This window comes from Scyliorhinus torazame, chromosome 10 (assembly GCF_047496885.1).
Source record: "Scyliorhinus torazame isolate Kashiwa2021f chromosome 10, sScyTor2.1, whole genome shotgun sequence".
Taxonomy (NCBI): domain Eukaryota; kingdom Metazoa; phylum Chordata; class Chondrichthyes; order Carcharhiniformes; family Scyliorhinidae; genus Scyliorhinus; species Scyliorhinus torazame.
Window position 1 is genome coordinate 208,511,822 of NC_092716.1, and position 16,191 is coordinate 208,528,012.

General features: G+C 46.1%; 1 protein-coding gene across 7 annotated transcripts in view; it reads right to left on the reverse strand.

Annotated features, from left to right (window-relative positions):
- The window catches only part of eps8l2 (EPS8 signaling adaptor L2), a 333,811-nt gene that overhangs the window by 46,470 nt on the left and 271,150 nt on the right, over positions 1-16,191 (reverse strand). For 6 of the 7 annotated variants that reach the window (XM_072466344.1, XM_072466339.1, XM_072466342.1 and 3 more), the window contains 3 exons: positions 15,208-15,356; positions 5,650-5,836; positions 4,386-4,519 (listed from right to left, as the gene is read on the reverse strand). In XM_072466344.1, the coding sequence (XP_072322445.1) occupies positions 4,386-4,519; positions 5,650-5,836; positions 15,208-15,356 (470 nt within the window). The remainder of the gene's footprint in view (positions 1-4,385; positions 4,520-5,649; positions 5,837-15,207; positions 15,357-16,191) is intronic. The other variant, XM_072466345.1, reaches the window with a different exon arrangement.

The following is a 16,191-nucleotide window of genomic DNA, read 5'->3' on the forward strand; positions in this document are numbered from 1 at the left end:
ATATCGCTACTGAATGTAGACGCCAAGTTATTGGCGAAGGTGTTGGCCTCGCGAATCGAGGACCAAACAGGTTTTGTGAAAGGGACGCAGTTGTTGGCAAATGTAAGGAGGCTGCTCAATATTATTATGATGCATTCGGAGGGGCTGGAGGTGGTGGCGATAGATGCGGAGAAGGCGTTTGATCGGGCGGAGTGGGAGTATCGATGGGAGGTGCTAGGGTGGTTTGGGTTCAGGCAGGGGTTTGTGGACTGGGTCCGGTTGCTATATAATAATAATACGTTTTATTAGTGTCACAAGTAGGCTTACATTAACACTGCAATGAAATTACCGCGAAAATCCCCTAGTCACCACATTCCGGCACCTGTTCGGATACACAGAAGGAAAATTTAGAATGTCCAATCCACCTAACAAGCACGTCTTTCGGGACATGTGGGAGGAAACAGGAGCACCCAGAGGAAACCCACGCAGACACGGCGAGAACGTGCAGACTCCACACAGACAGTGACCCAAGCCAGGAATCAAACTCAGGTCCCTGGCTCTGTGAAGCAACAGTGCTAAACACTGTGCAGCCGTATAAGGCGCTGGTCGCAAGTTTGTGGACGAACTGAATGAGTTTAGGTTATTTTGGGCTGCATCGGGGGACGAGTCAGGGATTTCTCCCCATTGCTCTTTGCTTTGGCGATAGAGCCGCTGGCAATGGTGTTTAGGGCATCGGGGGGCTGCAGAGAGATTGTGCGGGGGAGGGGAAGCCAAGCACAGGGTCTCGCGCTGTATGCGGACGACCTGCTGCTCTTCGTTTCGGATCTATCGGGCAGTATTGGGGACATTATGGGGATTTTGGAGGAATTTGTCCGGTTCTCCGGGTACAAGTTGAATATGGGAATGAGCGAGGATGTCCCGATTGAGACCAGAGGGCCGGAGAGGAGATTAGGGGAATTCTTCAAAAAGGTTAAAGCGCTGATCTCTGGGTTTGTGTGGGGAGGGAAGATTCCGCGGGTTAGGAGCGGGGGCAAGAATTGGAGGGTGAAAGAGAGAGTTGGCATTGCCGAACATGAACTACAACTGGGTGGCGAACATCACCATGGTTAGGAAATGGGTGGTAGGGGAGGGGTCGGCGTGGAGTCGGATGCAGGCTGCATTGTATAGGGGAACGTTTTTAAGGGATTTGTTGTCAGCGCCTCTGCCGTTCTCGCCGGTCAGACACTTGGTGAGCCCAGTGGTGGTGTCGGTCGTAAGGGTGGAGGCAGCATTTGGGACCGGAGGATGCCTCAGTGTAGGCACTGATCTGCACCCGGGTGGCGGGGGGCTGCCGCCCTTGGGGTTGCAGGATAAGGTAATGTCAAAGGATGAGATAGGGCAGGGGAAGATGTCCGAGGTCTACAAGGAGTTGATGGACCGGGAGAGGGCCCTGGTGGGGGACATAAAGTGGGAGGAGGAGCTTTTTTAAAATAATCTTTAAGTGTCACAAGTAGGCTTACATCAACACTGCAATGAAGTTACTGTGAAAATTCCCTCGTCGCCACACTCCGGCGCCTGTTCGGGGAAACTGAGGGAAAATTCAGAATGTCCAATTCACCTAACAGCATGTCGTAATGGACCTGTGGGTGGAAACCAGAGCGCCTGGAGGAAACCCACGCAGACACGGTGAGAACATGCAGACTCCGCACAGACAGTGACCCAAGCCGGGAATTGAACCCGGGTCCCTGGCGCTGTGAAGCAACAATGCTAACCACTGTGCTATCGAGCTGGGAGGGGAGGTGGAAGCCGGGACATGGACTGAGGCCCTGTGGAGTGGGAATGCTTCCTCGTTCAGTTTAAAGTAGTCCATAGGGCACATATGATGGTGGCACGGATGAATAGTTTTTTTTTTGAGGGGATAGAGGATCAGTGTGGGTGGTGCGCGGTGGGGCCCGTGAATCACGTCCACATCTTCTGGGCATGTTCGAAGCTGAAGGGATTCTGGCAGGGGTTCGCTGACATAATATCAGAGGTGCTGGGGGTGAAGGTGGTCCCTGAGCCCATAGGTGGGGATATTCGGGGTGTCAGAAGACCCAGCAGTCCAGGGGGCGAGAGGCCGATGTTTTGGCCTTTGTCTCCCTGATAGCCTGGAGGCGGATCTTGCTTGGATCTAGGGACTCGGAGCTGCCGAAAGCAGGGATGTGGGTGAGTGACCTGGCGGAATTCCTGAGTCTGGAGAAGGTCAAGTTCATTCTGAGAGGGGTACGTCGATGGGTTCACTCGGAGGTGGAAGCCGTTCATTGACTTCTTTATGGAGGATTCAGGGGTCAGCAAAGGGAGTGGGGGGTACGGTAAAATGGGAGAAGGGGATAATGGTGGGGAGCAAGGTTGGGGGGAAAGATGGGTGTTGGTTATTAATAATGTTGTACGATTTCTCTTCTGCTTTGGTTTGTTTTTGTGAAAATACCTGTCGAGAAGAGGGTGGCCAACCTGTCTCTAGGATTCTGTTGATGCTACTTTAAAAAAAAAATTTAAATTTTTTTTTATAAAGAGTATCCCATTCTTTTTTTTTCCAATTAAGGGGCAAGTTACTGTGGCCAATCCACCTACCCTGCATCTTTTTGGATTGTGGGGATGAGACCCACATAGACATGGGGAGAATGTGCAAACTCCATTCAAACTGTGACCCCGGGGCTGGGATCAAACCTGGGTCCTCGGTGCCGTGAGGCAGCAGTGCTAACCACTATGCCACCGTGCCCCCCCCCCCCCCCCCTGCCGATGCTACTTAACAACATGTGCACAAGAGCAGCAATGGGACAATTACCCTCTAATTTTTCCTGTTAGAGAAGTTCCTACTCTGCACTTCCCCAAAACTGCAGCTGTTGAGGTCAGGTGTCAAATGGCACCTCATTGCAAAGGTTGGTGCTCCAACGTATTGCCATAGAATTTCAGAGTTCCTCTCTGAAGCAGAGACTGCTGTATTGGCGAAGGTGTCTCCCAATGTCAGATTTGATGTTAAATGTTATCAAATTAAAGTCTTCACACCGTGCATTCCTCCCTGAGGCTTTGGTTATTGTAACAGTTGAAAGGACAAATTTTCACCCTCCCCACCTGGCAGGCATTGTTATTTACCTAGTCTGAAGGCACTGGGAGCACCTGGGCCTGGATTCTCCACCCTGCCGTGCCATTTTTCTGCCCCGACCTGCCGGCAGGATTCTCCGTTACGCCGGCCGGTCAATGGGGTTTACCATTGTGGGGCAGCCCCATGCCGTCAGCAAACTCCTGGGCCCGGCAAAACGGAGACTCCCGCCGGTGGAGAATCCCACCCCTGGTGTCTGATTTTAATCTGTTCTATAAGGCAGGTGATAAGGGTATCAACTCAAAGCCTGTCGGGTCCTCTTTCACATATACATGTTAGTCCATTACATTCTTTAGATCCAGGATAATTTTCACTTGGTGACCCGAGCAGGAAGCCACAGTAGCTTTCTTGCCAGGTGAAAATGGCAGATAAAAGCATATAGGGCAATTGGCTGAAGCAGAGCTATCATTGTCTTGACTTGGTGAAGACTGCCACCACCTACCCCCAATGCTGGGGTACAAGAACCCTACAGGACACCCTTGAGGGCAATTGGACTATTCAGGCACTTGCAGTGGGCAGCCTCTGGACTATATGATTTTACACTGGTTGTTTCCAAATACCCAGATGAAATCCATGGGAAGTCAGACAGCCTTTGCTCTCAAATGTATCCTGGGAGTTAAAATATTCATTTTAATTTCGAGATCCGTGGCAAATTTCTGACTCACGCGCTATCCACCCAACCCAAGTTGATTCCAGAACTTATCTTCCTCATTTTTTCCAGTCACCCATGCAATAAGACCTTACATCATAAAATATTCCAAGCTGCTTCACAGATGCATTATGAAACAAAATATGACACAGAGTCACATAAGGAGTTCTTAGGTCAGATGACTGAAAGTTTTCAGATTGATTTTAAGGAGTATCTTAAAGGAGGAAAGCCAGTTAGCGACAGACCATCAGAGGGATACACCAGAGTTTACAGCCAATGCAACTGAAGGCACAGCCACCACTAGTGAAACGATAAAAATCAGAGATGCTCAAGCGGCCAGGATTAGAGGTCACAGTCACAATGCTCCTATAGTTTTAAGGAAACAAGAGCCAAAATCTTCAGCTATACTGAACGTTCTAAAATTAACGTTTAAAAAAAAAAGAAAGAAAGGGATATCAAAGCTCCAAACTAGAAGGCTGTAAAATAAAAAGGATAAGCAAATTGAGAAATCTGTTAGTTTTGTGGATCGCAGACCCATTGGGGAATATTAATGCAGAGAAGCTGTCCATACAGTTTACCAGCAGAAAGGAAGAGAATGCACATTGTACCAGTTCTCCACAGCATGCTAATACCAGTTACCTATCTACATGCCGACTAACACTCTGCTTAAAAGCATCCACTGCGGTATTCTGGTCAGCAACCTGGCCTCTCTTGAATGATGTATTACAGTATGCATACCCATTGGGAGGAGGGAAGCATGGTGCCGATGAGTGCTGAAAGACAAAAAGAAATTATGGTGAAAACAACTTTATATGGGATCCAAGTGTTGTGTGAAGCCTAAGTATCATTTTGGCTACTGTATGAAGACCAAATTTTATGTCTAAGAACTTTCAATTTTGAACTAGATAGCGTTGTTTTTGAGTGGATTATTCATAATTTAAAACTGAAATCTCACACACACCAAACATTTTTTGTTCAAATAAAACAATTCCACTTGTTTTGGACGACCCGAGTGTGTGACGGAAGAAAATTCAATCATGACCGTCCAAAGCAAATTTGACAATTATCTTAAGAGAAAAATCACTGCAGAGATATAGGGAAAGGGCATGGAGTGGGATTAGCTGAGTTGCTCCTGCAAAGAGTTGACGTAGACACAAAGGAATGAACGACCCCTTTCTGCGCTGTTACCATTCTATAATTTTAATGAAGAAAGGCAGTTTTGTCTTAGTACTCGGGACTCAAATTCCACTGGAGTCAGTCATCGTTCTTGAAGAGAACACGTTAGCCAGCATTTCAGACATGCCTCTGAACAGAACTGGAAGATTATAACTCAACAAACGTGGAAAAAGGCTCAAGGTAGGGGGAAGCAAAAAAAAAAAAGAGGGAGCTGGATTCTCTCAGCCCAGGTCGGGCAGGAGAATCGCCAGGACGGGCGCGAATCGCGCGACGCCGCCCCGATGCCAGTCCACCGATTCTCCGGAGAGCGGAGAATCGCCGCCATTGGCGTCGGCGCGGCGTCAGTCATGGGCCGCTCTACGCGACCACCCCCGCCGATTTCGGCCCGGGATGGCCCGAGTGGCCGTACAAAAACACCCGAGTCCAGCCGGCGGCATTCACACCTGGTCTTATCCGGCGGGACCTCGGTGTGAATGGATCCGAGGGCAGCCTGGTGGGGGGGGGGGGGGGATCAAGAGACCAGATTCAACCTGCAATCATTTGAGCTCAGTTCTGAAGAGGAAGTCCTAACTCCCAGAAGTCAAACAATACTGCACTTAATATTTTATTCAGGCATTACCATGGGGTCTTTAAAAGAAAATCTATCTGGTAACATAGAATGCAAGGAACATTCAAAATGTCACATTATACATTTAAAAAAAACAATTGACCATGAAGACCACCGTACCTCCTCAGGTTGTCGCTTCATTTCCTCCTGTCTGCGCTGCGTATCTGCTGGAGTGGCAATGGAATCTGACACTTGGTGTGGGTCCAGTTCCCAGGGAACACCTCGAAAATTGTCCTGAGGTGGTTCCCAGCCATTTCTAAACCTCGGCACATATGGATGAACAAAGTGGTCCTTTGGCCAATCAGCTCTGAAAGAAAAGGGGATGCAATCATTTAACTGTTGGTTCACTTTCTTATAAACATTAATTTCTTTCAAAGGCTTCCCTTCTCAAGTCTGCGTTAAGACAACTAATTGGTGCCAATGACAGGTGTAGCACTATCAAAGCCCAATGTTGACAGCTCTCTTGTATCTATTATCCTGTAACAGTAGATAGAAAGAAAAACGTGCATTCTGTTGCTAACTTTTGGTTGGCTCTTAATTCGTAATTTGCTCTGTTTGTTTAACCTTTGCTCTAGAGTCGCCAGGTATCTTTATACCGCCACGTGGTTCAAGTTCAAGTAATGATCAATAACTCAACACACCAATTAGTAAGATTCAAATCAAAACACATTTATTATACACAGTAAATCACTACTCATGCATAAACTCTACTTTCTAGACTATTCCTATCACTAAAAGGCCTTTACTTAGCTTCGGAATTGGCCCACCAGGTCAGGGGAACAAATGGCTTTTTGTTCAGGTCCTGAGTCTGCAGGATTCAAAAGCTGGTATGGACTGGTAGCTAGGAGCGCCTATCTCGTAGCGAGCGTTGACTTGAGACTGACTTGGTTGGCGGCCGCTGGACAGTTCACTCTCAGGGGGTTGCTTCGCATTGCTGAGTGACCCTGCCAAGAAGGATGATTTGAACTTGGAGGCTTTACTTTATAGTCCCCAGGGGCTTTCCACCCTTCGGGGTGTACCCCGTACCTGGTTCCAAGTGATTGGACTGTGTTCCGATCACTTGGATTGATTTCTCCAATACTGGAGTTTTTCCCTGATCGCCGGGCGGTCCTTAAATGTCCGTTGGCCTTCCTTTGTCTTTTTCATAGAATTTACAGTGCAGAAGGAGGCCATTTGGCCGATCGAGTCTGCACCGTCTCTTGGAAAGAGCACCCTACCCAAGGTCAACACCTCCACCCTATCCCCATAACCCAGTAACCCCACTCAACACTAAGGGCAATTTTGGATACTAAGGGCAATTTATCATGGCCAATCCACCTAACCTGCACATCTTTGGACTGTGGGAGGAAACTGGAGCACCCGGAGGAAACCCACGCACACACGGGGAGGATGTGCAGACTCTGCACAGACAGTGACCCAAGCCGGATTCGAACCTGGGACCCTGGAGCTGTGAAGCAATTGTGCTATCCACAATGCTACCGTGTCTTGGCTCCTGCTGGCGCCAAGGAGTCTGGCTTGGCTTTATTCACCTTAACTGTTGCAATTGTGCCTTGGAATTGCTCATTACTATGCAGATGGCTGCTGGTTTCAGTGTTGTCTGGTTTCTTACAGGTTTCAATACACATGATTTCTGTATTTGCTAGTCTTTGCCTGTGTTGGCTGAATTTCCCTTCAGCCTTCGCGGTTCTTCATTTTAAGTTGGGAAGTGGCCAACCCAGGTGGCTACAATTCACATCCTCAGATTGTCACAAAGTCCTGCACAGCCAATGAATTATCTTTGTTGTTATTTTGTTGATGTACTCTGTACCAACATCAGCATCTTTGAAGGAGCCAAAAGCACCAGCATTGAGGCAGTGATCATCCGAAACCAACACTACTGGACTGGTCACGTGCTTAGGATTCAATTTCCAAAGCAAATCTTCTTTGCCCAGCTCAAAGAAGGCTCCCGAGCAAGTGGATGACAAAGGAAGCACTTCAAAGACATCCTGAAGTCTTGCCTCAAGAAATGCAACACAGATGTCAACAGATGTCAGAAGAGACCTACTTGGAGGAACTTCCTGATTGAAGGGACACAATTCTTTGAGGACACCCGATCGCAAGAGGAGGCCCAGAAAAGAAGCCTAAGAATAGAATGCTAGCGATTTCAAGTCCAAGGACCAATTCCACCTCCCGGAAACAGCTGCCAAGTGTGCAGTTGAAGATGTGGCTCGAGGATCGGGCTCAGCCAGGCAAGGGCCCACAGAACCCATGACCAGCAACATGGAGTATCTTAGATGGACAATCATACTCATCAGCTAGTGATCGCTGAAGAGGACTCTGCATGTCTCACATTTTAAAAAAGTTATTTGTTTTCCTTGCTAGTCTTAGATTATTTTCCCCACTATTTCACCCTGTTCATACAGGTTCCTCCTTGAATTTAGAAAGAGAAGCTAGTTCTGCCATTTTGGGAGCTTAGCGCAAAGGGGCAAAGTCAAAAAGTAGGGCTAAATCTGTCAGGAGTGAAATTAGGAAACACCTCACAAGCAAAGGGTGGTTAAAGTTTGGAACTCTTCTGAAAACAGCCACTGAAACTAGATTAAGTGCAAATCCTGAGCACGATTCTACCACATGCCGGGTGCGATGGGTGAATCGTGGGAGAGGCCTAAATCAGGCTTCATGCGGGCACGAAACCTCATGCGAGTCACCTGACTAATGGCACCCGGCAATATCTGGATCACGCCCGATATTCTAATGAGCCATTAAGGGATATGAGGAAAAGTCTTTTTTTTGGAGCGAGGTCATAGTTCAGCCAATGAAAGATGGAACAGGCTTGAGGGGATAAATGACTTACTCCTGTTCCTATATTCCTAATTCATCACATCAATCTATGCACCTTCTATTCTCTCTGTTCACCATTCACATGCGTTCTCTCTACACGTTTATCTTTTATGCAAAATGCTGTTCTTCATGAAATATTTTGTCAACCAGAGATGTCAAAAACAGGTGTGGAATGTCGTTTCCACCCACAAGGTTTTAGTCTCACAATAAACCTTTTGAAGATTTAACCCAAGAAGTAGGTGCTGCAATACCAGCACTGCTCTGTAGGGGGTGCTATCACATTAAGGTTGACATATTTGTAAGCACAAAAAAGAAATGTGAATGCTGGAAATCTAAAGTAAAAATTTAGAAATAGTGGAAACACACAGGAGAATGATCTGCGTATAACTGCGAGACAGGTTAATATTTCAGTTCTGATAATGGGTCTCATCTGAATCATTAAGGTATCTCTAGTTCTTTGCCACTACATCAGGTTCCTGTTATTATATATTAAAAATACTGCTGCACTAGATGTGCAGGATGTAAGAATGCCCTTGAGTTTGCAGGTACAATATATTACTGAAAATACAGGGATGGTTTTATATCAAGGCTCACTAATCCTCTTTATCACTTTCATACAAATGTAAAACTGTGAAACACATTAATTTATATAATATTGAATTTTCTCTATTTAATCGGAGGGAACTATTTCTTGCTGGCCATTGCTGTTTGCCCAAACTCCAGGAATTAAAAATAATTAAATGATGTTAATAGTTGGTATGCATTTCAAATAAGTGTGAATTGTTTTCAAAAGGTTGGTGGTATGCTCTGACAGCAGTCTCATTCAAAATTTTGAAACATTTTGCCTTCTCACAGAGCTGACACACAATCACAGCCATTCATAATATCCATGACAAAAAGCTTTAATCCACTTCACACCTCATTAGTAGACTGTAAATAAACACACAGGCATTGAAAATGATAGAGTCCATTAATTGATACAGTTTGGAAGAGAGTGCTAGTATTGTTGGATTGACATCTTTATTACCTTGTAATAAACTGATCTTTCTTAGAAGAGTTTTTTAAGCCTGTGTGTTATTTACTGAGTACTATCAGGTTAAGACGTCAATTCAACAAAGCTAACACTCTCCTCCAAACTGCATCAATTAATGGACTTTGTCCTGTAGACTGTAGAGCTTTTTCAATGCCTGTGTGTTTATTTACAGAGGCTAAAGAGGCGTGAAGTGGATTAAAAGCTTTTTGTAATTGGCTGTGCTTGATCACGAGTTTTTTGCGGTTGTAAGATCAGCAATTTGTTTTTAAAAGAAGGCAACCAGGAGGTTCTGATCACTTTGCTTCTGATCAGGTCACTGATTTATTTTTTTTAAGATTTAGGAAAAATGTTTATTAGGGCGGCATGGTGGTACAATGGTTAGCATTGCTGTCTCACAGCTCCAGGGAACCAGGTTTATTTCCAGTCTCGGGTGACTGTCTGTGTGGTGTTTGCACTTTCTCCCCATGTCTGCGTGGGTTTCCTCCGGGAGCTCTGGTTTTCTCCCACAGTCCAAAGATGTGCAGGTTAGGTGAATTTGCCACGTTAAATTGCCTCTTAGTGTTCCAAAAGGTTAGGTGGGGTTACTGGGTTATGGGGATAGGGTGGAGGCATGGGCTCTAAGGGCCGGTGCAGACTCACTGCGCCGAATGGCCTCCTTCTGCACTGTAAATTCTATGATCCTATGATTATTTCTATTAATTACTGTGACTAGAAGTTAAACAGTAGAGATTTGCCCCACATTCCACTCAATGCTTGGATGTCTTCAGACAGCAGGAGGTTTGAATTCTTAATGTGGCAGTGATTCCCTATTTCCAAGAGAAGTCGCCAAGTCCCAGGAACCCAAGAACTGGCTGAGGGAGCAAGGGGAAAAACAGTTCTGTTGTGTGAAATTAATAATGCAACATCCTTGGCGGGCAGAGCGGCCATTCTGAGAGCAGCTGACTGTAACTTTGGCAGGTCCTGTCCACATCACCGGCTGGAAATTAGAGTGAGGTCCAATATACCAGATTTATTGCCAAGGCTTACTGGGTGGGCCTTTCAGAGTTGGAACCTCCATTCAATTTTTGTAAAGGCCGTTGACTGGTGGGAATGCTCTGTAGGTAAAGGAGTATTAAGAGTTTCTGCATCCGAGGCTTACGTAAAGCCTGATTTATTGCAGGTGCTTATGATAGGCCTTGTGTGACCCAGGCATACTAGTGGCCACCTTCTGATCGTCGGGCCCAACCATGCTCCCAGGACAGATTGGTGGCCTGTGCTCCATAAATCTAGTCCAAATGGGCAGCACGGCGGCTCAGTGGATAGCACTGCTGCCTCATGGCGCTGAGGTCCCAGGTTCGATCCCGGCTCTGGGTCACTGTCTGTGTGGAGTTTGCACTTTATCCCCTTGTTTGCGTGGATTTTGCCCCACAACCCAAAGATGTGCAGGATAGGTGGATTGGCCACGCTAAAATTGCCCCTTAATTGGAAAAAATGAATTGGGTACTATAAAAATTTTTAAAAATAAAAAATCTAGTCCAAGTGACCCTTTATATGTCATCCTTTGTATGGCTTTTTCTAGGTTGGACCTGGCTGCATCTCTTTGCCTCCCACTGCATTCCCAACCCAGGATTCTTCCCAAAACTATTTGACGAAAATGATGGGCAAGTTTAATGGAGGACTCGATGGCCACACCTATGAGAGAGATTTAAGATGATCCCACACCCGAAAGAATTTTTCAATTTGTCAGAGTTGCGTATTGTGGGGCCTTCCCCAATTATTTGAAAACCAGAGCAGATTCAGCAGCAGCATCTTTGAGGTAGGCTTAATTCAGCATTCACGGGGCAATGTGCTAAGAAATATTGGGGGCAATGTGTGAATAAATGACAGCGAACTGTCATTCAGAAATTTTGCTTGTACCAACCAATCTAATTTATAGTTCACTGAGAAAGAACGGTGTAAACTGCCTTATTGTATTATTGGAGCCCATAATTACTGGAGGCATTTGAAGAATGTCACTCTATAGCTCAGCCAGCATTCTTCAGAAAGAATGCGACCAGCACTGAAGTGCAATCCCAGAAATCAAAACCTGGGTTAAATATTTATGAATAATGTATCAAAACAGCGGTGCTCTTGCAGCAAGCTGCACATTATGTCCTACACCTGGTCACATATCAACTCTCAATTTGTATTAAGCCATCATTTCCTAAACTGCGGTCTTTGGACTCTGGTGTCTTCAGACCCTGTAGACAACAAGAATAATTTTTTTTCCGAATGACGGACCTGGCGGATAGCTGGAACTACCACTTAGAAGTTGCACAAGTCAATGTTTGCAGGGGTTCCCAGATACCATGGGCGGGAATCTCGGTTTCTGAGACTAAGTGTTGAACCGGTGTAGAATTCATGGAGTTCCACGACAGCAAAACGCGCTGCACCTGCACCGATTCAGCGACTGTTAAGAGGACAGGTGTGAGTGCTGTTCGAGAATGCCTGTGACCCACACGCACATGTTCTGGTCCTGTCCTAAGCTTGTGGGTTTTTGGGTCTCTTTTTTTCAGCACCATATCAGCAATCCTGACTATTGAGCTGGAGCCCTGACCTTAAGTGACTATGTTCAGGATATCGGACATGCCGGAGCTGCAGACGGGTGCGGGGGCAGATACCCTGGCATTTACCTCACTGATTGCTTGGAGGTGAATCCTCCTGATTGAAGACTGGTGATGCCACATAATGCCTTGGCATGGCTAGGTGACTTAATGGAGTTTTTGCACCTGGAGAAGGTCAATATACCGTGAGGTCAATTGAAGGGTTCTACCGTAGATGGTAACCGTTCATATTGTACTTTAAATAATTGGTCAGTGTTGGCTGTTAGAGGGGGAGAGGGAGTAAGGAGGGTTGGTGGCTTTACTAGACTATTGTTCTTATTATTTGGTTCATTTGTTTGTAATTTTTGTATCTTTTGGGTATAAATGATAAAAGTTTAATGAAAATATTTTCAAACAAAAAAAATTCATCCCACGTCCTATATGTAAGAGGGCATGTAGCTATGAGTGCACTGTCAGCAGTAAAATACATCTCCATCACACACAAGTACATTACTGAGAAATTTGTTTCATGTGGAACTGTACAGCTTGTATATATGTCTCTATATCTTCAACTACTGCAGACTGAGATGCCAACATTTGGGAGCAAGATATGCTGATACCAGAGGAGCCAGGACTCATTCAGCAGGCACTGAAGAGTGTGGTGATGTGCATCACTGTAAATACACAAGGGTTAATGCAATTCCATGTAGGCTAGCTAGACATTAGAGGGAACACCAGAGACATCATACACACACATTCAACCAATAGATCAGTTAGATAGGACACGACCAATGGACATTCACGATACACACAGAGGCGACATGACCACAGGAGGGCACTACACCAACCCATATATAAAGGACACCAAACACATGATCTGCCTTTTTCCAGTGGAGACAGTCAGTGAGTACAGACACAGGGTTGATTCAATATCACTCCCACCACGTGGATTGTGGCAGACTGCTTAGTCAGTCTGGGTAGGTATAGTAGGATTAGCAGTAGTGTTGAACCAGAGTAATAGAAGTGTAAATAGTTTAATAAATGTGTTGAAGTATCTCCACGTCTGAACCTTCCTTTGTCAAGTGCACCACAAGGAAGCCGCTTATGCTACACCTAGAGCATAACAAGACATGGTACCAGCAGTGAAATGTTTCAATCCATATAGCTAAAACTCAGCGTACAGTGACAACCAGCAACAATACCCAGGCAAGATGTTCGAGATCCCGGTTCCGCAGCGGCTTCAGTGCCACGACGATCTCCGCGAAAACTGGCGGGCATTCCAGCAAAAGTTTGAAATCTTCCTGGTAGCAGCCGACCTACAAGACGTGGCCGATGCTGAAAAGACAGAGCTTCTGCTCACCATCGCCGGTGCCAGAGCAGAAGAAATCTTTAAAAAATTCAAGTTTTCCAAAGGGCAAAACAGGAGCGACTTCCAGGCAGTCCTGGACAAATTCGGCAAATACTGTGAGGAAAACACACTCCAACCAGCAAGAAAAGGGAAGAGAAGCACCAGTATTCACCACAAGGCTGAGATCCCGGAGCAGAGAACAATTTTGAGCGGCGGCCATCTTTCTAAAGGAACTGCACATGCTCAGTTGCGTGAGAAGCGCACAGAACGGGAAGGTCCGTTTGCGCATGCGCAATCGTGAAAACGGCCCCCGGTACAGGAACAGCGATTTGCGCATGTGCGATCGCTTCCTACGTATGATGTCACATGCGAAATGACGTCAGAGGCCCCGGACCACGCCCATTTAAAGGGGAAACATCCCAAAATCAAAGAAAAAATCTTTTAAAGCCGTAAAACAACCTTCTTTCACCTGGAATGACAGCACAATGCCTCAAATTGAACCAGGAAATGAAATTAACCTACGAAGAACCCTGCAACAAGCAGTTACCTACGCCCAAACTGATGATTCCGACCTTCAATACTTCAAAATCGACCTTTACATTTTCTCTGGACCTCGCGAGCCCAATGCCAGCTCCCACGCAAACAGTGATGATATGGTCCTAGAAGACTACGACTCGGACGAAGGTTTTTTCATTAGAAATGGTGACCCCCGTACTGAATCCGACGCAGAGGCGGATTCATTCTTCGCATTTGAGAATCTTCAGCCCAGCATCTATGACATCCCGACTCGTGAGTACAGGATTATGCTGCGGCCTGAAACCAAGAGACAGAGAGCGGTACAAGCCCACAGAGAGCAGCCTGCTGCCACACAGAGCATCCATGCACCGCTCAGGGTTCCCCACTCTACGAAAGAAGACACGCAAGACTCCACACCGCAGTCCTTCCATGAACAAGAAGTGACTCCAGTGTCACAAGCCTCCACAGCGAGCTTGTGGACAGACTCCACAATTGCAGAAACGCAAGACTCCAGAGCGCAGTCCTTGCACGAACAAGAAGTGACTCCAATGTCACAAGCCTCCACAGCGAGCTCGTGGACAGCCTCCACGATAGAAGCAACGCAAGACTCCGACGCGCAGTCCTTGCAGGAACACGAATGATTTGGACTTATTGTTTAATCACTGTTCCCATGACGTGTATATACCTTAACTTATCTACCTGTTTTTTGTTCAATTTTCTTAAAGTGTACAGAAAATATGTAACATATAAAAAAAGGGGGATGTGGTGATGTGCATCATTGTAAATACACAAGGGGTTAATGTAATTACATGTAGGCTAGCTAGACACTAGAGGGAACACCAGAGACATCACACACACTCAACCGATAGATCAGTTAGATAGGACACGACCAATGGACATTCACGATACACACAGAGGTGACACGACCACAGGAGAGCATTACACCAACCCATAGAAAAAGGACACCACACACATGATCTGCCTCTTTCCAGTGGAGACAGTCAGTGAGTACGGACACAGGGTTGATTCAATATCACACCCACCACGTGGATTGCAGCAACCGGTTAGTTAGTCTGGGTAGCTATAGTAGGATTAGCAGTAGTGTCGAACCAGAGTAATAGAAGTGTAAATAGTTTAATACATGTGTTGAAGTTATCTCCACGTCTGAACCTTCCTTTGTCAAGTGCACCACAAGGAAGCCGCTTATGCTACACCTAGAGCATAACAAGACAAAGAGAAATCCAGCAACTTCATAACCAAACCTTTCAATTACTACACAATCAGGCCATCTCCTGTACAACCAGCATTGATTACCCATACAGTGTGCATGTTCAAATGCACAATACAACATTCCCTTTCTTGGCAATTGGCTTACTCCAGAAAATAGGGTTGTGTTTTCTTACCTGGACCTGGTCCATGCCTCTCCCAGTGACTCCCATAGCGCCATCTCTTTCGGGATTAGGTGGCCCCTTAGAAAATCTGTTGCATCTTTGGAAAGTAGAGGGCTTATGATGCTTCTGGGCACATCTGGGCCTCCGATAGCCTGAACCACCTGCCAAATACAACACATCAGAATCAAAACCAAAAGGAATGAGGAAAGATTCACTACAAACATAATCCTATTAAATGGTCTGATTTATATCAGGATCAGGCATTCCATGGGGTGTGTGCATGGTGTTTACAGGGTAGCTTGTTGAGCTATTCCTGGTCCACAAGCCATCTTATAAAAGGCATTTAGATGTTCCATTCAGTCATCACCTCTTCCTTCAACAGTCGGTTTTCCTGAAGCCAGGAAGCATGGTCCGTCATGTTAAAAACAAAGTAATGTTGAAATGGAGACACACAATCTCCTTAAAATATTTTAATGAACAACTGGCTTTCGTATTTTTAATTGCCCATCTGCTCTGGGGAGGCGGGATGGGGTGAGGGGGGGGGGCGGGGTAACTACCCTCATTCCTGCTGATCCAGTAAGAACTCCTTTCTCTGCGTAGAATTCTCCTATTTTTGATACTAAGTGTAGTGGCGGGTGGCTCCTGTGGCACCTTACCTGCTGGCTAGAATGGAAAGATCCTGCATCGGCTCCTAAGCTTGGAATCTCATTAATTATGTACAGGCAAGTTTCCATCTGATTCATAAAGTTGCCATCAGCTGGTGGGTTCAAAGGTCCTGCTGCCATATTTAAACATCTGTCCAGTACACTTGTATCACTCTCTCCAGCCCATCCGTCCCCATCAGACCTTGCAGGATGTCAGCAACCCAAAGGAAAAGAGCTAGCAGCCTCAAGAGGAAGTCTGATCCTCGATTCAAACACCTTCCCAGAGTCCATCACACCTTCGTGGTGCCCATAACCCACTTGGACGTTTGCTGGAGTCTTGGTGCATCTTCTT